At 37.6% G+C, this 21,681-nt stretch overlaps 1 protein-coding gene across 1 annotated transcript in view; it reads left to right on the forward strand.

The window, feature by feature from the left end:
• LOC127630076 (anoctamin-7-like) overlaps window positions 1-21,681 on the forward strand; it is a 28,611-nt gene that overhangs the window by 1,332 nt on the left and 5,598 nt on the right. Inside the window, exons 4-22 of the mRNA XM_052107486.1 lie at window positions 160-217; window positions 1,370-1,518; window positions 2,151-2,258; window positions 2,352-2,488; window positions 2,969-3,026; window positions 3,980-4,090; window positions 4,845-5,010; window positions 11,817-11,907; window positions 12,206-12,302; window positions 12,508-12,651; window positions 13,845-13,982; window positions 14,094-14,192; window positions 15,690-15,792; window positions 15,873-15,984; window positions 16,061-16,115; window positions 16,882-16,979; window positions 17,085-17,239; window positions 19,137-19,342; window positions 19,479-19,615. Of these exons, the coding sequence (XP_051963446.1) occupies window positions 160-217; window positions 1,370-1,518; window positions 2,151-2,258; window positions 2,352-2,488; window positions 2,969-3,026; window positions 3,980-4,090; window positions 4,845-5,010; window positions 11,817-11,907; window positions 12,206-12,302; window positions 12,508-12,651; window positions 13,845-13,982; window positions 14,094-14,192; window positions 15,690-15,792; window positions 15,873-15,984; window positions 16,061-16,115; window positions 16,882-16,979; window positions 17,085-17,239; window positions 19,137-19,342; window positions 19,479-19,615 (2,222 nt within the window). The remainder of the gene's footprint in view (window positions 1-159; window positions 218-1,369; window positions 1,519-2,150; window positions 2,259-2,351; window positions 2,489-2,968; window positions 3,027-3,979; window positions 4,091-4,844; window positions 5,011-11,816; window positions 11,908-12,205; window positions 12,303-12,507; window positions 12,652-13,844; window positions 13,983-14,093; window positions 14,193-15,689; window positions 15,793-15,872; window positions 15,985-16,060; window positions 16,116-16,881; window positions 16,980-17,084; window positions 17,240-19,136; window positions 19,343-19,478; window positions 19,616-21,681) is intronic.

Below are 21,681 nucleotides of genomic sequence, written 5' to 3' on the forward strand. Positions count from 1 at the left end.
CTTTCACTTTTCATGACTCCACCCTAATGTTCCTGATAAGATGCTGATTAGAGTATTTTCCTTAGAATCCCTTGTAAAGAGCGTTCTCAAGTTTTGTGCGCATATCAGTTCTTGTATTCATGTGTGGTTGTAATGGAGATGTCTACATGTTATCTGCAGATGTGTGCGGCACCTCAAGAAAACAAAAACGTATTTGGTGATGGTGTCACCCGCATTGGTGAGTATTAAATAAAGAATGCGAAATAAAAGATGAAGGAAAATACTTGTATGTGTATATCAGTAAATTAAACTTGAAATTATGTGATATCAATATCACATATTAATTGATTGAATATCACAATATTAATTGATATCTGTTAGACGTCTAAGGTCATCTGATTAGAGATTACTGATGGTTCTTAGGTCTAGACTGAAGTCTAAGTGTGACCATGCTTTTGCCATTGCCGGTGTTCTGACAATCTGTGCTACCTGCTCAGGGTGTGCTACCAGCAGTAAAAACAGTGATATGTAAGGTTAAAACATTGGTAGCAAATGTCGGAGGCACAGGAGAACCTGTCAGTGTGTACTACAACAGTATATATATGTTAAAACCCTAGGTAGCACATCTTGTCAGGCAGATAATACCTATCAGGATGTGCTAATGGCATAACTTTCAGATAGTGTGATATGGTGCTAAGCTGTACTAAGCCCTAACCCCAACCATAAAGCTATGCAAATATAGCATTGGTAGCACATCCTGATAGGTAGCATATATTTTCAGGACACCAGCCCTAAACTGTGGAATAGTTTACCAATATCCCTTCAATGAATTTCAACAGAATCAGAACTGAAATCAAAGTTAAAAAAAAGTATTTTTGCTTACGATTGTCCTTACAGTCCAAAGGTGTAAACTTATATATGTGCTATATGTACCTCTTTATCTTTTTTATTGCGGTTTGTACAGCATAGCTATATTGATGTATTTTGGTGATATGTCTTGATTGTACAGCACAGTGGTCAACTACTGGTGTTTTTAATGTGCTCTATAAATAAACTGATTGATTCATTCATTCATTGATTGACTGATTAATTCGTTCATTCATTTATTCATTTATTGACATCTTGAGAGATTTATTTATTCATATTTTGTTATAATTTTATATTTGAATATGTGAATATATAATAAGATTTTGTATAAATAAACACATTTTATAATACATAAACATTAACAAATATAAGACATTTAAAATATATTAAATATACGGTAAAATATAAAATATATATATTTTTTATATTTTTGTTTATAATCAATTTATTTATTCATACAAATTTATTTGTATGATTAATTTTCAATATAAATATTGAGACATGACTTTTGATCTGTTGACAGATTTTGTCTTGGTTTGGGAGGAGTCTGTGCACCCTTTAAAGTCTGCTGAATTAGAGAAAGAATTGTCCAGTTCCTCATGTGATATCCACAGGAACTGGAGGACAGAATTTCTTTCCAGACTCAGAACTGCTGGCCTTCATCAGGAGATGGTAAATGCACACTTAAGATCTGTATTGAAAGATCACCTCCCTATAAGGAACTTTAAAATACATGCTCTGTGAATTGGCTGCTTAAAGTTGAAGTCAATATTGACAATGTAGTCTTCAGCACCTTCAGTTTACCCAACACTTAAAGTCTTGCATGACTTGACATGTCAGGTTTGAATATATGCATACATGAAAGAAATTACATAATTACATAAGAGATTACGTAATTACTACTTAAATTTGGCTTTACAAAACTTGGAATATATATTGCACGAGTTTTATAAACTTTTATGAAGTAGTGCTTTTATAAAGATTTTTTTGCCATTTTTGGAGCTTGACAGAACCTGGTCCCTGTACAGTATCATTACTTTATTCTTTCATTGTATGGAAAAATACAGCTTTAACATTTTTTAAAACATCTCTTTTTGTGTTCCACAGAAGAAAGTAATGTTTTGTAATGACATGAGAGTACAATACACAATTTTCATTTTTGGAGGACTGTTCCTTTAATGCAGGAAGCACTCTTTTCGAATGATAATTCTAATACGTTTATTTTGAATTCAATGTAAGGGACAAGCTGACTGAAGGGACACATTGTAATATAATGTCTCTGCCTCACTTTGAATGTGTCTCAGAAAGAGGTTGTCCAGGGAAAAACAAAGACGACTTATGTCCTCCTGAGCGCTCCCTGGAATGTTCTGTGTTATTTCGCTGAAGAGATCAGCCTTCGAGTGCCATTGCAGGTAAAGCCTAATTTTTATGCACATACAAAGCAAATGATACACGTACAATTAATAAATGTATCTAACAAATGCCTCTCTGTTGGGTGTTCTCAGGTTGTGACAACTCCAATATCAAACTGGTCCCAGGATATCCTGAATAAACTGCACGTCCCAATTATAATGGCTCAGGATGTGCCCAACCTTCCACCAGACTACTATACCTGCCAGTTTCGCACCAATAAACTAGAGAGGTACTGATCCATTCTTCCAAATATATAGCAGCTGGTCTCCATACCCAAAACTAGGGACAATATTTTCCATTGTAGACATAGATGATCTTAAATCACATGTACCTCAGCCCTAATTTGGAAATCAAGGTTTGTAGTTAGAAAACATTTTCTCATTTAGTTTTGAGGAAGTGAGTTAGAAAATAGTGACCAGTAAACATGTTCACAAGTATGCAAACCCTGGCTGCTTAACAAAGAGGATCTGAGCCTCTCATGTAGTATGCTGTGACATGATATAAGTGTTTGCATAGTGTACACCACCTCCTTATCAAACAGGTCACGCACTTCCACAAACGAATGCAAAATGCTTGCTGTGTTGCCTGTCTGACCCAAACATAACTGTACATGCTCACACACTTACAGTACATAAACAACTATATTCCTAGGATCACAGTAATCATACACAAATTCATATCTTACACAAATCTTTAACATTGCTTTTAGGTTTCTTGGCCATGAGAACAAGGACACCTTCTTTAAGACCACGCAAAGGCATCAGATAGTGAGTTTGGAGAGCTTGTTAACAAACTTAGCAAACTGTCTGTTTATACTGTTTCCCTGTTTAGTGTTTCCCCCAATTTACCTTAATTAATACAAAAAAAATGTAAAGCAGCTCTATTGAAAATACTAAACCAATACTCTTGAAATCAACTTAATACATTTATGCTTAAGATGAGAACATGATAATATTGTGTAAAGTCCAAGTGATATTCAACAGTCATTAAAAGTGACAATATCACATTGCTATGAAATGTTCAAATTGATTAGATTTTGAATGGATGGTGTTCACTACATGTGATTTTTACGGCTTGCTAATTTCAAATGAGCTAATGCAACATAATTATTTAGCATTTGGCCTGAACTTGATTTCCTATGTAAGCGCATATTGCTGATTATTACATTTTATTAAATTAGGTTATAATAATAAGGTTTTATTGGCATCAGTGTTTCAATCAGTGATCCTGCATGTTAAATACAATTAATATCCAACAATTATTGGATATAACTTATCTTGGATAAGTTTCCTTCATTAAAGTTTTGTACCTAAGGCACCCAAAACAGATAATGATGTACAAACGTGAATGTTCTCTGTCTAAATTATATGAAGTTCATAAACTAGTCTTAATCTACTCTTAATCAAATCAGTCTTAACATTTTTAAAAAGAAAACATTTTCCCCTTAATGAAACCCTCGACATACGCAGGCTCACAGACAGTTCTCAGTTCAGTGTACTGTTGGCTGGAGAACTGCTTTGAGCGAATCATTGTACTGTGGGCTGGAGAACTGCCACTGGAGAAGCCATTCAAATATTAAACTGAGCAGAGTTTTCATGGCACCCCTAGCCAGTCCTGGCAGCACTTTGTTTGGGAACCACTGCTATAGACCATAAGATTTTCCACACTCCATAATGCAACTGATCTGATATTCTGTGACTTCTCTGTTCTTGTTTTGAAGCTGTATGAGTTATTAGCCCGGACTCCATTTGGAGCACTGAATAGAGGGGAGGTTGGAGTTGGCAGGCTTATTAGTGAAAAGGTTCTGACTGCTGCTTTTCCACTACATGAGGTAAGAATATAGCATTACAGATACTTAGATGTGAACATAATAAACACACTTTATACCCACACAGCTCTCTCATTTACAGTATATATGTGTACAGCACTATTTAGCCATTATATGAAAATGTATCCTATATTTACTTTCTTAAAACATGTATCTTGTCTTATTGTGCACTGCTCATTGGTGCAGGTTATTCAAAAGAGAAACATATTTTGTCTTTGTAATATTCCAGAAAAATGTCTATGCCTCTGAAACAACTTTCCTTTTGGCTGATGCTATCAGTCCTTCTTAATTTTCAACCCCTCCCCTTCTACCACCTGACTCTATTCTATTTAACAACCACATGATTTCCTGATACTATCAACAACTATACAGTTCTATATGTATAAAAATCCCTGACCATAATATGTTTTTATTGGGAACAGCATGTTTATTCTGGTCTACCAGGGAGACAAGCATCAAACCATAACTAAACTTTGTAAACCAGCCTAACCCAGGATGGGAATTCATGCTGGTCTAAGCTGATCATTTCAGAAACGTGTAAACTTTTGTTTGTAAAAATACAGGTAGAATTATCATAGAAGTTTATGGGAGCATAATTGTAACCTAAAGGCATTATTAATACTCACACTAACTGCCTACAGCTAATACAAGCTTCTATATGAATGGCAATGTTCAGAAAGTCAAAATAGTAATAAGTAGAAAAAGTTTCCCAAGAAAATCAATATAAAATGCATATGATTTGTCTTTGTCTAATTAGGGTCCATTTGAAATGCCAAAGACTTCAGTAGATCCAAAGTCTCTGACCATGAGACAGATTCTGCATCATCACTGGGCTCGATGGACTTGCTGGAGGAAATACCAACCTTTGGATCACATTCGCGAGTACTTTGGCGAGAAAATAGCCCTCTACTTTGCCTGGTTGGGTATGATTGAACTTGCCTACACACCTATATTCACTCTATAACCAAGCCATAAAAACCATAAACACTGTATTATTGTATCTGATATAATTGTAAAAAATATATCCGTTTACAGTTGAATAGATGGCAAAAGCAAACAAATTAGCCTTTTTTGTCTTAATGCTAATCATATGCACATCCTGGGCATTATTGTCTGCTGCACCTCCGCAAGTGCCTTCAGTCCAGCTGTGGGGTCATCAGCTGGGAACCACCCATTTAAGATGTTTCACCCAATTTATCTTGGATCATTTCCTGGTGGTGGGGCAGTGATCTCCCTGCCACCCCCCACTGCTGGAAACAGGATCCTTTCCATCCTTTAGGATATAGCATAACAGGATCCTTTCAAGTTATCCCTCCTTTAATGATCCTAACATGCAGACAAGGTTCATTGACTCCCCCACAAAGAAATCCTACCCTACGTCCCAAGGCCTCCATCATGTTGGCATCTGCCGCACATACTATACTATACCCACCATGCGGCATAAAACCTTCCACGCAACCATATGCACCAACCTGGTGGCTAAGGACGTACTAGCTCCACTGGCACTGTTAATGCATACTCAGTGACCCAGGTTCCATATGGCGTACCACCCATCCGACCATACACGCGCAACCCGGTGGCAAAGGCTGCGCTAGCCCCATTGACACCGTAAATGCATGCTCAGGCATACTACTTCACCACACCACACTATGTGCCAACCTCTCAATATATACAGTAATAGGTGGTTGCATAAATACATATATACGAAATTAGAAGATGTGCAAAAATAAAATAAGTAAAGTATTGATACTAATTAAATACTAATAACAAATCAGCAAATTGGACTGAATTAAAGGTGCTGCAATCGATTTTAGCCATTCTACCTTCCATGATGTCACGTCTAGATGTGTTCATGTTTATGATTTGTGTTTGTCTTTTATTTTGAAAAGTAGTTTCGTGTCATGTTATGTGATTCCCTATTTCCATGTCAAGTCATGAGATCATCCTGTTTCCCTCATGGTCTTTGTGTCTGTTTCCTATTGGTTCATAGTCTTGTTATTGGTTCTGTCATGTCATTGGTTTATGCTCATTCTCTTGTTATCTTGTTTAGAGTTCTGTTTGTTCATTGGTTTATGTTTCCCATGTACATGTATTTAAGTCTCATGTTTCCATTGTGTCTGGGTCAGGTATTGAATGTTGGTGTAACATCGTTTCCATGTCATGTCAAGTCAAGTCAAGTCTAGGTCATGTTTATGTTTTGGTCTCGTTCATGTTAATGAATGAACTGCACTTGGGTTCTACACTTCATCGTTGTCATGATTGTTGTCTGCCCCGTGTTTCACCTGCCACCTGTCATGCACTACATTTCCCATAGTTCCCTGCCTTCATCTCTGCCAGCAATCACTCATTGTTTTCACCTGTTTGTCGTTTAGTTAAATTACCTTGTGTATTTAAACCCTGTTTGTTTTCCATTCCATTGTCGTTCGTTGTTCCCACTGTTTTGATGTTTGTAGATGTCAGAAAGTCTATGTTCTACCCTGTTTCACCCTGTTCGTGCTCCCTGGATGTTTTCATGTTTTGTTTTCACTTTTGATTAATAAACCTGCGTGTAGATCCCCACTCCTCGTCTGCCTCCTCCTGCATTCATTACAATCGTCATCATCTGCTTGCCACCCTGCCAGCCAACGTTACACATGAGACTGGCCGTTGATTTAGCCACGGTCCCTCTTTCCAAAACATCCCTCCGATACTGGCACAAACCATGTTCCCAAGGTTGTCAAACACAACAGTAGTGAAATAACGCCCTCAGATGATACATTTTAAATCAGAATATTGCATTAAGCCTCAATAATTCACTGCAACAACAACACTATGAGAACACGCAAAATGATCGACAGGTAGAAAGTGTCAGAGACTACGGTCAGTAGACACATTTTGGTTTGCTGTTTGTCACGGAGACTGGTAAAATATCTCATGGCACTAATTTAAATGATATCTTCCAGGGAGTAGACATATGTTTTGCATATCTTTCCATGAAACAAATCGCTTACAGTACCATTAATAAGTTAATGGATATTATTCAAAATCTCTTGTGGATTTTTGGGCTGCCACCCATAAGTTTTCACATTTAAAACCTCACCATTCACACATACTGTGAAGTAATTGCAAAACATTGGTCTAATTTTTTAGAGAGCCCTCAAATAAAAATAAAAAACTCAAATTATTCATAAATAATATTATATGTATTTATAATCTTATGATGAACAGAATTGTCTTTGTAAACATGTAATTCTGATTCTGTCACACTTTGAAAAGTCTAATTTTACTGCACTAGATGGCCGAGTGTGTATTCCTCTCTCGTTCTCTCAGGCTGTTGAGCCCCCAGCATGACGTACCACCCCCTTTCCCTGGGGGAGGGCATGCCTTATGCCCTGTCTGCTGGCAGGTCATCTCCACCTTCCTGAATCTGGGAGGGGACAGGGGGAAGGAAACAATAACAATTAAAATAGGGGGTATTCCCTATAACATTGCAGTACTATCAAAAATAAAAACACTGTAAAATTTAAAAGAGAGGGAAAAAGGCCAATGCAGAGTAAAGTCCACAGTCATCTCCACCGTTTTGATTGTGTTCAGCTCCAGGTTGTTTTGACTGCACCAGACAATCAGCCATCAACCTCCTTTCTATATGCAGATTCATCATCATCTCGGATGAGGCCAATGACATCAGGAGCTTGACAGAGGGATCCTTGGTGGTGCAATCATTGGTGTAGAGGGAGAAGAGTAGTGGGGAGAGCACACGTCCCTGGGGGCACCAGTGCTGATGGTACAGGTGGTGGAAGTGAATTTTCCCTGCCTCACAAGCTGCTGCCTATCTGTCAGAAAGCTGGTAATCCACTGATAGATAGACATGGGAACAGGGAGTTGGTTTAACTTAGTCCGGAGCTGGGATGATTGTGTTGAAAGCCGAGCTGAAGTCCACAAAAAGTAACCTTGCGTATGTCCCCGGTCTGTCCAGATGTTGCAGGACATGATGCAATCCCATGTTGACTGCATTATCCACAGACCTGTTTGCTCGATAAACAAATTGAAGGGGATCTAGAAAGGGTCCAGTGATGTCCTTCAGGTGGGCCAACACCATTATCTCAAATGACTTCATGACCTCAGACGTCAGGGTGACAGGTCTGTAGTCATTAAGTCCTGTGACTTTTGGTTTCTTAGGGACAGGGATAATAATTGAGCATTTGAAGCAGCATGGGACTTCACACTGCTCCAATGATCTATTGAAGATCTGTATCAAGATGGGGGCCAGTTGGTTAGCACAGGAACGAAGGCATGCTGGTGAGACGCCATCTGGGCCTGAAGCCTTCCTTGACCTTTGCTTCCGAAAGACACGGCACACATCATCTTCACAGATCTTGAGTACAGGTTGTATAGCGGGAGGGGGGAGGAGGGGGGTTGCTTGACAGGAAGTCCAGAATACAGCTGCACAGCGAATGTTTAAGCCCAGAGCCCGGAGTTTCTCACCAAGCTATGGTGTTGAATGCTGAGCTGTAGTCAACAAACGGCATTCTCACAAATGGGTTTATTTTTTCCAGGTGGGAGAGAGCAGTGTGTAGTGTAGCTGCAATATCATCATCAGTGGAGCGGTTGTTGCGGTAAGCAAACTGCAGTGAGTCCAGTGAGGTGGGCAGGACAGAGCAGATGTAATCTCTGATTAGTCTCTCAAAGTATTTGCTGATAATGTGGGTCAGAGCAACAGGACGCGTCATTTAAGCAAGTGATTTTGGATTGCTTTGGTACAGGCACAATGGTGGATGTTTTAAAGCATGTGGGGACTACAGACAAGGAGAGGGAAAGGTTGAAAATGTTTCGCGCACACTCTGATGACATGGCCCAGAATGCCGTCTGGACCTGCAGCTTTACGGATATACTCTACAGAGATGGAGAGTAACCTCTGTAGCTTCAGCCGCGAGAGCTCTCTCCATGAGGGTGGTGATATTTTCCTCCAAACGAGCATAAAATCTCCATAAGATGTTGGCTAATGGAGAAAAATAACCTTGGGATAAACAAGGCTCACTAAGGGGGCCAGTTCCCCTCTGGCTAAACAGCATGAATACAATCCAAATTAGTTATTTGTATGCAGTGCAAGTCATAGTTAAAAATCTGTAAACTAAGTAAGTGTTAAGGGCCAGTGTTTAAACAAAGATTTTGTATGAACTGTAAGATTAATGACTAATGCCTTTGAAGTCTATCATGGATTAACTGCAGAAGTTCACATAGATGCATTGTCCTATGTTAGTAGGCTGATGTAGGCTTTTGTTGGCAATTAATTGATAGTCTATTTATTCAATTTCAAGAGTGTAGTCCATCAATAGACAAAGATGATGTAGGCAGAGATCAGTGAGGTGCAACGCAGTTCAACCGGCAGTTAATTTCAGTAACATTTCTGTGAGATATTGTATTCCTGTGTTAAATTCTTTAACCTTTCAACCCTCTTGTTCAAAATAAACCATCCTAGCGAGTAACACTCTCGCTCAGGACTTCCCTGTCCTGTGCTGCTGTTTATCTATATGAAAAACCTTACCTGCTATAGGCCAAATGTGCACAATGTTATATAAAGTAGGTATGAGAAATCACAAAACATAATGTAACCAAATGCTATAATTTACTTAATAATAATATATCAATATGTTAAATAACCATCATTTTAAATAAGACTTTATTATTACAACTGTAATACAATAATACATATACAGAACAACCACTTTGAATCAATCATATATCTCACTAAAAACTGTGTGAAATTTTTATTTTGTCTTATGTTATTCAGTTGGCATATAGAAGTTGATAACTGTCTGCTTTTAAAATCTCATTCCATATCTGGATAATTGCTGCAATATCACAGCAGATAAATTTCCTCCTCTATGATATTGCATTATATTAGTTTTGTACATTATACTTAATAGCCAAAATACTTGGACATACATGAATGAGAATAAACAAGATATAGGAATGTGTTTCAGTCACAATGCACATTATGTAGTTTAGATTTAGAGACATTTAGAATGTTTCAAATGGCTATTTCTATTTAAATAAATGTTGTATTCTTAAAATATTCTATTTGTCCAAGTATCGTCTTGCAGAATTGCAGGTCTTTGGCATTTGGAAGCTGCTAGTTTAGGACCTATGAGGAGTCTGTTTCTCAGACTAGAGACTGTTATTGACTTTTTCAGATTCTTTTTTCAAAACAGAATTTCAGGAGAAATCTGTTTCTTTTTGCCTATTTTTAAAACTAAAATTTGACAAAAAAAATGTTTCAACCATTTTCAATTGTTCTAATAATAATACAATTTTCTTGAGCACCAAATTAGCACTTTAGAATGCTTTTGTAAGGAATAGGTGAAACAGTATATGTTTGCCATTACGGGGAGAGAACCAATTGAACAAATACCACTTAAAACAATTATTTCAAACCGTAATAATAATTTGCAATTCATTATTTGATTTAATCATTCATTTCTTTCAAGAACAAAAATGTCTTGTTCTAAAAATGGAAGCGTATACATTATATATTACATAATTTTCATACAGTAACTTTTAAAGTAATTACTTGAGTATTTTTTCATCAAACTACTTATTTACTCTTACTTGAGTCATAATATTTCTTAGTACTTCTACTTGTCCTCAAGTAAATTATTTCTTCAGTTACAGTACTTGTACTTAAGTAAAAAAAAAAAAATTCTCTTTCCACCACTGCTCGTAACACAAGCAATCTGTTTTACCACCTCAAAATAAAGCATGCAACAGAATATTACCGAAGCTTTAATTTGGTCAAACCATTTTTGCAAGAAGTGTTAATATAATTTTTTATGTTTTCTGTAATTGTTAATTTTCTATGGATATTTTTACTTAAGTACAGTACTGGGTAGATTACTTCTGATTTTTAAGCTGATACTGATTAGCATAATAACTGCCTTTGCCTGATTATTATGTAATCATGCAATCCATAAAAAGTAACTGTAATCTGAGGATGAGTATTTTCAAATGTAATTTAATCTAAATAGAAGTATTTGATTTTCTAGATTACATATAATCCTTTACTACCCAGGACTGCTTATGTTTTGCTTATGCCCATTTTCTTTGTTGCATTGCTTTGAGAAGTTCTTGAGTTTCTTGAGAAAAGTTTAAAATAATAATATTTGTCAACAACATATTAGACTGTAGTGTGGCATAATATGAAATTTAGCATAATGGTAAGGTTAATTTAAAACCAAGTTCAGTGGTTTATTTAAAAATTGTTCTTTGTTCATTTTACTTTGAATATGTTTGTCTAGTTCTAAATAAAGAGAAAATTATATATGAGGAAGTCGTTTTCATGTATAAGGATTTTTTATTCACTGACTTGATTATCCAAAAATAGCCATTACTACCGGTATATGGTTAATTAATATAAACCAATTTTAATAGATTTTACAGAAATAATGTACTATATTGTGATACATATTTTGCTATCATAATATAAATGATTCATATCATGATTACTCATGATCGTAAAATTTCGATTATATCGCCAACCCATATTTGGCTGGACATTCAAAAAACAGTTGCTGTAGTTACTGGCATTATAGTATGGTATAGTATAGTATGGCATTATAGTATTTACAAATTTGACAAACAACAGAACTTTAGGGTAGTGGTGAATGTTTATAACCCTTCTTGTTAACCATATCAGCCTGCCTTTTTAATCGATAACAAATTGTGATTTTCTGTCTCTTTTTGTTGTCTGTAGGCTTCTACACAGGCTGGTTATTACCAGCAGCAGTAGTGGGTTTCATCATATTTTTGTTTGGTATCTGGCTGATGGTCACTGATGTGCCAGCGTGAGTATAATCATTAACTAGTAACTGCAATGTTTATAACCAAGGTGGTCTATAATACCTGGCGCCATTAGCACCCTTGTTCATCACAGTGGCAGTTGCTTAGCTAGCCAATCACATGGCCCCCGAAAGTACATGAGCCATCAATGCCATAAGAGATGCTGTTGAATGATGTCAGCTGCTTGGCTGATAGCACCAAAAGAAGACACATTTTGAGATTTATGTTTCAAAATTGTTTCCAAGCCTTGATCCTGACACTCGATCTTGACATACATGGGTTGTATTGATATCTCTTACGCAGAGAACAGCTTTGTTCCAGTGGAGACACCTTTGTCATGTGTCCACTCTGCAACATCTGCAGCTACTGGAACCTCTCCAGCATCTGCTATACCTACAAGGTGACTGCTCTGCAAGTTTACCAAGCCTTTAAAGTTATAGATGATTTTGCTAGCATTGGATAACCAAAGCTGTGTAAAATTCTTTAGCATTTGTAAAATGTTAAATAAACCACTTTTTGTTCTCGTCAAACATTTCTTATTACAATTCAGATTAATCTTGCTAACACATTTTATACATGAATGTATTATTCATAATTTGCAATAGGCAGGCTTGCTATTTGACAATGGAGGAACCGTGTTCTTCAGCATATTCATGTCTTTGTGGGCCGTCACCTTCCTGGAGTACTGGAAACGCACAAGCTCCATATTGGCCCACCGTTGGGACTGCTCAGAATTTGAAGAGATAGAGGTGAAGAGAACATAAAATGGTTATAGGTGCTAATGGATTATCTACAGTTATAGAGCATGTTCTTCTGTGTTGAAACTTGTAATGCCTTCTTGCCCTCATGTTAGAACTATGCCAAATATCAGAGGTTCTCCATCCTGGTCTTGGATTACTCCATCATTGCACATTTTAAATGTTTTATCTGACAGTTTTCATTTCAGTTCTTGGAGACCGTACTAATGTCAGGGTTCCCGCAGATCCTTAACAAGTCTTAAAATGTCTTACATGATACAACAAAGTCTTAATGATCATTTAAAGAGGACTTAAATTTGGGGGCAGAAAGATGTGCTGCGTCTGTTTGTAATACGTTATAGATTATTGCAGGTGTGCACATTTTATTTCCCTTATCTGTTTGAGTGAGCAGCTGGATGCAGAGTAGTGGAAACATTTCCAAATAAGAGTCCCTGGTGTATTTCAGCTTTTAATCTTAAAGGTTCCGCACTTTAAATTTTTTTTTTTTTTTTCTTTTTTCCCACCTGGTTATTGGTATTTTTGTTGCACCATAAATTGCATCTGGAATTTAATTACATTTGGACTCTTGTATCCTCTGTCTGGCCCTCCCCATCACAGGAAGGAAAGACTAAGAACATTACATATAGGCTTCCAATTTTAAAAACTATTGGCAAATGAACTGCCTTTCTTTCAACTCATTATTGTATCAGCAAAATCCTATATTGGTCGAGCTCAAATATGAATTTATTTATATAATTGTACTGTACATAAACCAATTTTAATGTGATATATATGTGGGAAACTTGTCTTACCCTGTTTTATTTATAAGCAATATTAAGACCATTTTGAATGTGTGCCCCTGCCTGTTTAAGTAAGAGCCTATAATACATGATTCATTTTGAGATTGTGTGGGTATGTTTTGTATGAGGATATGGTATAAATTATATTTGCTCAGGTCTTAAAAAAGGTCTTTAAAAGTTTTTAATTTGATTTTAAAAATCTGCTGCAACCCTGTAATGAGCTAATCAATAGAATCAAGTGTGTTAGATAATGGAAAAATCTAAATTCTGCATTGCTGGGGTCATCTTGGACCAGGATTGAGAAAAACTAGTATAGATGCTATTTTGTTAATAGACAAGCACGGGTCACAATATAAAGCTTTGCCAACTGAAATCTACACTTGTTACATGAACTTCTTATTTAAGGAGAGGCCAAGGCCAGAATTCACAGCATTGGCACCAATGACGATTCGTAATCCTGTGACTGGGGCTGAGGAGCCCTATTTCCCAGAGAGTCAACGAATGAGTCGAACTCTAGCAGGCAATATGGTCATCATTCTTATGGTAAGTCGATGTTTAAAGTTTAATGTTCAATAATAATAATCCCAACAAACTATTGACATTGTTGTGACACAGAGCTTTTCACAAGTTAAATTCTATTCTTGTCCCGTGCAGATTGCCATTGTTTTGATATTCCTAATGGCTATTATCCTCTATCGGTCTATTCTAAGCATCATTATCTACAGGTCTGAGAGTGCCTACTTCATATTCTCGGTAAGTTTTTTTTTAATTTCTCATACCTGGACATGTTTCAATATGATTTTCATAATGATGAAAGATTGTGAAACGACAGTTACTGAAACAGTATTCTTCTCTTGATCAGACATATTTGCATATACTTTTACATTTGCAAACACTTTTATCCATAGTGACTTACAAATGAGGAATACTGTAAGTCATGAGAGCAGGATCTAAATGCAGCTTGAATTTAATAGAGAAATAGACAAAGTACAAAACAGGGTAAACAATGGAATACGGCAAGACTAGGAACTAAAACAAACGTACATGAAACAGGATCAAAACACAACCACATGCCCAACAGAAATTAGGGCATTATATACACAAGGACTAACAAGCGAGCAATCAGAAACAGCTGGCAGAGATGAGGGCAGTGCATTTTAGGAAGTGTAGTCCAGGGAAAACAGAAGAGAGAGGATAAACACAAGGCAAAACAACAGTGAATCAAGTCAGAACAAGACAGAGACCTAGAAGACCAGAGCAGATCAGGCGGATGGGCAGGAGACCACCTCAGGGTAGGGACTGGATCAGGAGGCCTGGTTGGTGGCCACAGGGCTGAAAAAGTGTCAGGAGGCCTGGGTGGTGACCACAGGGTCGAGATAGGGTCTGGAGGCCTGGGAGGTGGCCACAAACTAGAGACTAGAGCCGTGGAAGGCAGAGCCTTTGGAGGCTCGATGGGCGAAGCTGTGGCAGGCTCAAGGGGCAAAGCCGTGGCAGGCGGAACGATCTCTGTGGTCATTATCTGCCATGTTATTCACCAGCAAAACTTGGTGGTTGATCTTTGTGGGGGTTTTTTATTTCTGGGAATGCTGGTTAACCAGTAAGTCTTAAATATAAGTCTTGCTGGTTAAGCTAGTTAAAAAGCCTTGTTGAAACACCAGCAAACCTGCATCCAGATTTGTGGACATTCATTCAGAACAAACATACAGTATGCTTGTGACTAGCTCCAAAAAATATTTTAGCCTATTTTTAAGATTTATCCAATTTAATAACAAATTTCCATCCAATTGAATTGAATAGTCTTGAAGAAAATGTAATAAATAAAACTTGCATTTTTTTAAGATTTGTAAATTTTAGTTAGTTAAAGATTAGGCAATTTAATTAGATGGAAATTTGTTATTTAATTGAAATGGATACATCTTGAAAATAGGCAAAAATATTTTTTGGAGTGTATGCTGGCTTTTACAGCAGGGAAAGGTGGTGGACCACCTGTAACTACCAGCCTTTGGGAACCTGACTGATCCAAGGTTTTTCCCACTCTGCTGGAAAAACCAGGTTATACCAGCATAAATTTATCATGCTGATTCTGTAACATGGTAGATGGTTTGTTGCTGGTCCATGATGGTCTAGCTTAGCCAAGTCCCCACCAACTGGTAGTCCCATTGGCCAATCACCTAACCCAGCTTGTACCAGCTAGATGTCAGCTGCCATGTTTCAAAACATAGCTAACATTGATGTATTTTCCCCATATAGGCTGGGAGGATAGCAAGCCTTACTGGTTCAATGCTAAATTTGCTGGTTATTCTGTTGTTGTCTCGGCTCTATAAATACCTTGCCCAAATTCTGACAAGATGGGGTAAGCTATTTCAGAACTACACTTAAAATATATGTATTTCTTAATGCCACAACAAAATATAATCCACTTCCTTCTATTAGAAATGCACCGTACCCAGACTAAATATGAGGACGCGTTCATCCTCAAGGTTTTCATCTTCCAATTTGTCAACTTGTACTCATCTCCTGTTTACATTTCCTTTTTCAAGGGCAGGTGGGTAATTTGCAGTAAGCATGAGTAAATATGCATGAAAACTCAACAGACATCTAATGTTTATTCTGTTCTACAGGTTTGTTGGCCACCCTGGAAGCTACAACACACTCCTTGGAATCCGAAATGAGGATGTGAGTGTTAACATGTTTGGTTGTACATCCCCTGTGTCTTATTATTTGCCTTGTTCTCCATTCTTATTGGACAAACCCTACCAAAACTGGCCACAATCTTTTTTGTTGTTGTCTGTTTGTGGAAGGAATAACCGAGCATTCATGGAATGTGCAGTCTTACAGATTTATGCAGAATGCTCTGAAGATTTCCATCAATTGTTCACCAAGTTCTAAACTTACCCACCCCTTGCAGCATGCACGTTTGTTTATTAAATATTTTGCCTAATTTCAGCTACCAATAAGAGTGGTGACTCTGTTTTCTTCAAATAGTACCTGGATCTATATCTTTTGCTGGTTCTTGAACAACATTCATGACAAAGAAACTAAGTCTTACCCCTTATCCTAACCCCAAACTTACAATAAACTACCCCTAAAATCAGAAGGAAATTATTGGTTGATAAAAATGTTGTTCAAGCCCCTAAACCCAGCCCCAAGATAAACCTACAGTCTGATTTGATACAATTGTTGTTCCAAGACCAAAAAGGACATTGATCCAAGAAAATGTTCGGACTGGCAAAATATCGGTAAGCCAATAAGAGTGTTGTACCGTAAGCTCCATTTAACACATTTTACCATATTTAAATACATTCCACAAAATTCTGCAGAATTTCATCTACAATCAGCAGAGAAAATGTGGGAAAAGTGTCCAGATTGCGCATGGGTCTCAAAATAACTCTGTAAACCCATTGACATGTTTGATTTGTGGTTCTATTCTTGTTTTGTCCAGTGTGGCTCCTCTGGATGTCTCATTGAACTTGCTCAAGAGATGTTGGTCATCATGGTAGGCAAACAGGTCATCAGTAACATCCAGGAATTTGTCTTGCCGTAGGTCTTTGTCTAATGCATCTTCCACAAGATTTTGTTAACCCATTATAGTATATTGTACTGTATGAATAGATATGCCATGATCTCTTTCTTTCTTCACCACAGTAAATTAAAAACATGGTGGCACAAGAGGAAGTTGAAGCCAGCTTTCTGTTTAGAAGTGATAGATGAACCAGACACGAAGCCAGAGCACACGCCATGGGTAGCGGACTATCAGCTGCTGGTGTATGAGGGGCTGTTTGATGAGTATTTAGAGATGGGTGAGTCCTCAGGTCTCTTCTATTATGTACTGTATAATATAAGGTCTCTTCTATTATGTACTGTACAATATAAGATATAATTCATTATGGGGACAACATCATTTATATATTTGAAAACAGTAGTAAACATATTGCATAAGGATTTTATATAGTTGAAGAGTGTAATTTCTTTACCACTGGCATTACCAATGGAGTTGCAAAAATAGTGACAATTTTCAACAACATGATCACACGGAAAGACATGTTGCTTCTGAATGTTCCAGTACCCTGACACCGGCCCCATCTTGCTCTGACAAGAGCTATCTCTCTTCAGACATTTTTGCATAAATTCAGATGTGTTTACTACTCTTACAAAAAATCTAAACTGGCTGCAGACTTGCCGCACATTTGCAGCAAATTTGTCGCTTGTTATTTTCACATGCAAATGAGCATTTGATTCATCTCAAATGTTAGCCAGAAGTTTGCAGATCTTCGTGAAGTAGTGGTGAACCTCCGGCAAACCTTTGGCAACAATGGACAATTTGAAAATTATCAGTGACAAATTTGCGGCAAATTTGCCATGAACTCTCGATTTTCAAAAGGGAAGGCTTGGGATCTATGCTGTTTTCACGTATCGATAATTGGAAGATTTTCCAGATGATTATCAATATATATCAGTCTTTTTTTGTCATTTCAAACATATTTATCAACACAACTTTGGTAAAGTGTGTGCGGCAGGGTTAATTAAAGTGGGCTGCGCACTGGACCCGTCTGGTGGACAGCATGGCCTGTTCTAAATTTATTAATTATTTTCACACACTGTGTGCTTGCAATACCACGAAGCTCAGTTCGCATATTTAATTTCTCATTAAATTCGACCCAAATTATTATCAAAGGACATAGATTATTTACTCTAGTCATTACTGGATTATATATTGTGTATAAGTATCTTTCATAGAGCCCACACAATGTATTTTCAGTTACAAGTCTGTCTTTTTGTGGTTTGACAGTTTGAATGAAAGAACTTTTCAATGCTACATACAGAGAAATCGCATATTAAATGTAGCCATTTCTAATCGTACAGGTTGCACAGTTACACCAATTTCGTAAACTAACCTGCAAACTTATCAATATCATTTTGTAAATTCTTGAAGTACAAAAACCTTCATAACTTTGGACTGCCATCAGCTCTTAATGTAGGTGTGATGCCTTGTTCATGCCGTCACCGGCTTCAGTAAATATTATGTCGCCCCCTTGTGGTCTCCCAAGCTATTACATCAGACTAGATTGTATGGAATGCAACTGGCAGTGAATTAAAAGCACACAAATTAGGCTTCTAATTTAAATGTCAGCTGATGTTAATATATCAGTGCTTTAAAAAGGTATCGATAAAATAATGTGCCAATTTTTAGGACATCCCTAGTGTTTACATTCTCCTGTGGCACAACCGGAAGTGCATCAACAGCGTGGGAGGCCCTGGAATTATTTGCAATTGGACAGACTAACAGAAAATAAAATAGTATGTGTGACTGTTAAAACAGATCATTTACAGGGCCATATTCACCATGAACACAATATTCAGATTTGAAATAAATAAATAAAAAAATATATAAAATTGGCAGACAACACACAAGCATTATGGTGAAGCAAATTTGAAAGCAGAACTTGAGTGCTGGGAAACTAAAAAGCCCAGGGAAAATATACAATTACTTTCAAGCAAGGAAAAGTTTTTATTATATTATCAAATCAGCAAAAACAAAATGGTCGATTCTTAAATTATTACAATAATGAAATAATTTACAGATTTTTTTGCCATTTTAACTAAAACTTTAATTTTGTATGCTTTGAAATAGGCTTTTAAAATGTGACCAGTTTAACTTGGTTGTACTGCTAATTGTATAAATCTTAATCTTATTAGTCTTGCAGTTTGGATTCATCACCATCTTTGTAGCAGCCTGTCCCTTGGCACCGGTCTTTGCCTTGATTAATAACTGGGTGGAAGTGCGTCTTGATGCCCAGAAGTTTGTGTGTGAGTACCGCAGGCCTGTTGCAGAGAGAGCACAAGACATTGGAATCTGGCTTATGATCCTACAGTTCATCTCCTACCTGTCTGTCATTAGTAATGTATGTCCTTCTGTATTTCTAGTCATCATAATGTCTGTTTCTTGTGGCTACTCATTCAGGTTATTTGTTTTGTAGAGTTAATTCGAGAGGCTGTATATTCTGTTTAGGCATGTTTGACTTCTGGTTTCTTCACCAGGCTTTCCTGATTGCCTTCACGTCTGATTTCCTGCCACGCCTCTACTACCGCTACAACAAGGGCAGTATGAGTGGTTATATTAACTTTACCCTTTCAGTTGCCCCAGAGAACTTCACCCAAAGCCAGATGTCATGCAGGTAAAGATTAAGTTGTTGTTATTTGTATACAGTTGCAAAAGACCCTTAAAATAAAACATAATGTTTGCAAACTTTGCCTGCCCCACAAAAAACGTCACCTTTGGTCCGTATGTTTAATGTCACTTTGTTGCAACTAATTTAGGAGGATTGAATTTGTTTACCTGAGGCAAATTCGTAATTAAATGTATTGAAAATTCTGTCATTGTTTACTCATTGCTTAATTAATTAATTGTATTTTTTTTCATGTACTAAATTCCAAGTCTTCCAAAGACAAATTATAGCTTTGTGTGAGGAACAAACCCAAATGTAAGTCTTTATTCAATGATCATCGCCCACATCCGCCAGAACACTCCAATGCCGCACTCATTTGAACAATTAACGATCAAGATGAGTTAACATGTCAGTGATGTCAAATATCAAAAATATCTGTATAATAGAATAAGATAATCCATGATTAGGTTTGCAAACATGAAGTGAAGCGTAGGTTGGTTGCCTCGGCAAAGTACATTCAAATAGTTTAACGCACACCTAGCTGTGGATTATCGCACTGTCACAGATTTTTATAGCGCAAATTTTGACAGGAATAATAACAATAAGGGTTAACTTTTCCTAGAGGTTGTAAGATTTAGAGTTCTGATCATACTGAATCGGACTATAAAGTAGTGTGGTAATATCACCTTTATTTGAATTAATTAAATAAAAAACTGTATGAATAATTGGAAAAACTGAAAACATTGTTCCCTTTACAAATAGCTTCACTATGATGATGCGCTTTTCTAAGCGCTTTTGGGAACAATCCTGCATTGTGACCAGCTGTGAATATGTGTGTAACACGTCAATGAACATCGGATGGTGAGATTATTAGATGCACCTGTGGCCAGGCTATAAATAGACACGTCACCAGCGTGTCGTCAGATCCGTTTTCTTCAGAGCATACAAGCCTGTCAGTAACTTTCTTTCCTCTGCTAGGATTTAGAATTTGTTAGGCAGTGTGCAGTGAACCTTTTCTCCTTTCCTCTTTCTATATATATATATATATATATATATATATATATATATATATATATAAAATAGAAAAGAAAAAGGTGGAAAAATGTCGGAGAAGCAAAGCAAACGATGCGTGTTTCCCTGTCAACATTCTATGAATGTCAGGGACACGCATCAATTTTGTTTTGTTTGTTTGGGGGAAGAGCATGCTGCTCTCGCGTTGGGGCAGGGCGAGTGTGCGCATTGCGACCTACTTTCGGGGGCGAAATGCTTCACGCTCGCCTCGCTTACTTCCAGAAGTCAGCGCCCACTCTTTCATCGTGGGGCTCTCGCATATATCTGGCTGAGGACCGAGAGACGGGTCCGTCCCTATCGCTCGCTCTCTCCCCAGATCCAGCTGATCCTTCTCGTAACCTGAAGCACGCCTCGGCGCCTCTTTGTTTCACAAGGGGGGCGCTGAACCTCTGTACATTTCATGCATAATAATAAAGCGGCTGAGAAATTACTAGAGGTGGTTACTCGGGCTGTGGCCAGACTACAGCTAGACTGGCCACGCGAACAAGAGTATAAGATAATCCATGACTAGGTTTGCAAACATGAAGTGAAGCATAGGTTGGTTGCCTCAGCAAAGTACATTCAAATAGTTTAACGCACACCTAGCTGTGGATTATCGCACTGTCACAGATTTTATTAGCGCAAATTTTGACAGGAATAATAACAATAAGGGTTAACATTTATATATTTATATATCTGGCTGAGGAGCGAGAGACGGGTCCGTCCCTATCGCTCGCTCTCTCCCCAGATCCAGCTGATCCTTCTCGTAAGCTGAAGCGCGCCTCTTCATCACTCAAGAAACCCGCTCTCCCCACTAAGCCATGCAGCGCTACCTCCATGCTAGTGGGTAGGGCTTATCAAGCGGCAGGTCAGGCTTGTGCTGCCCTGCACACCATGGCCGTGTTACAGGTGTACCAGGCTGACCTACTGAAAGACCTGTGTGCGGGTGCAAAGCTCGACGAAGAAGCCTTTTCTGAACTTCGTCGGGCCACAGATTTATATCTCCCTGCGACCAAGCAGACAGC

Source organism: Xyrauchen texanus, chromosome 36 (assembly GCF_025860055.1).
Source record: "Xyrauchen texanus isolate HMW12.3.18 chromosome 36, RBS_HiC_50CHRs, whole genome shotgun sequence".
Classification (NCBI taxonomy): Eukaryota; Metazoa; Chordata; class Actinopteri; order Cypriniformes; family Catostomidae; genus Xyrauchen; species Xyrauchen texanus.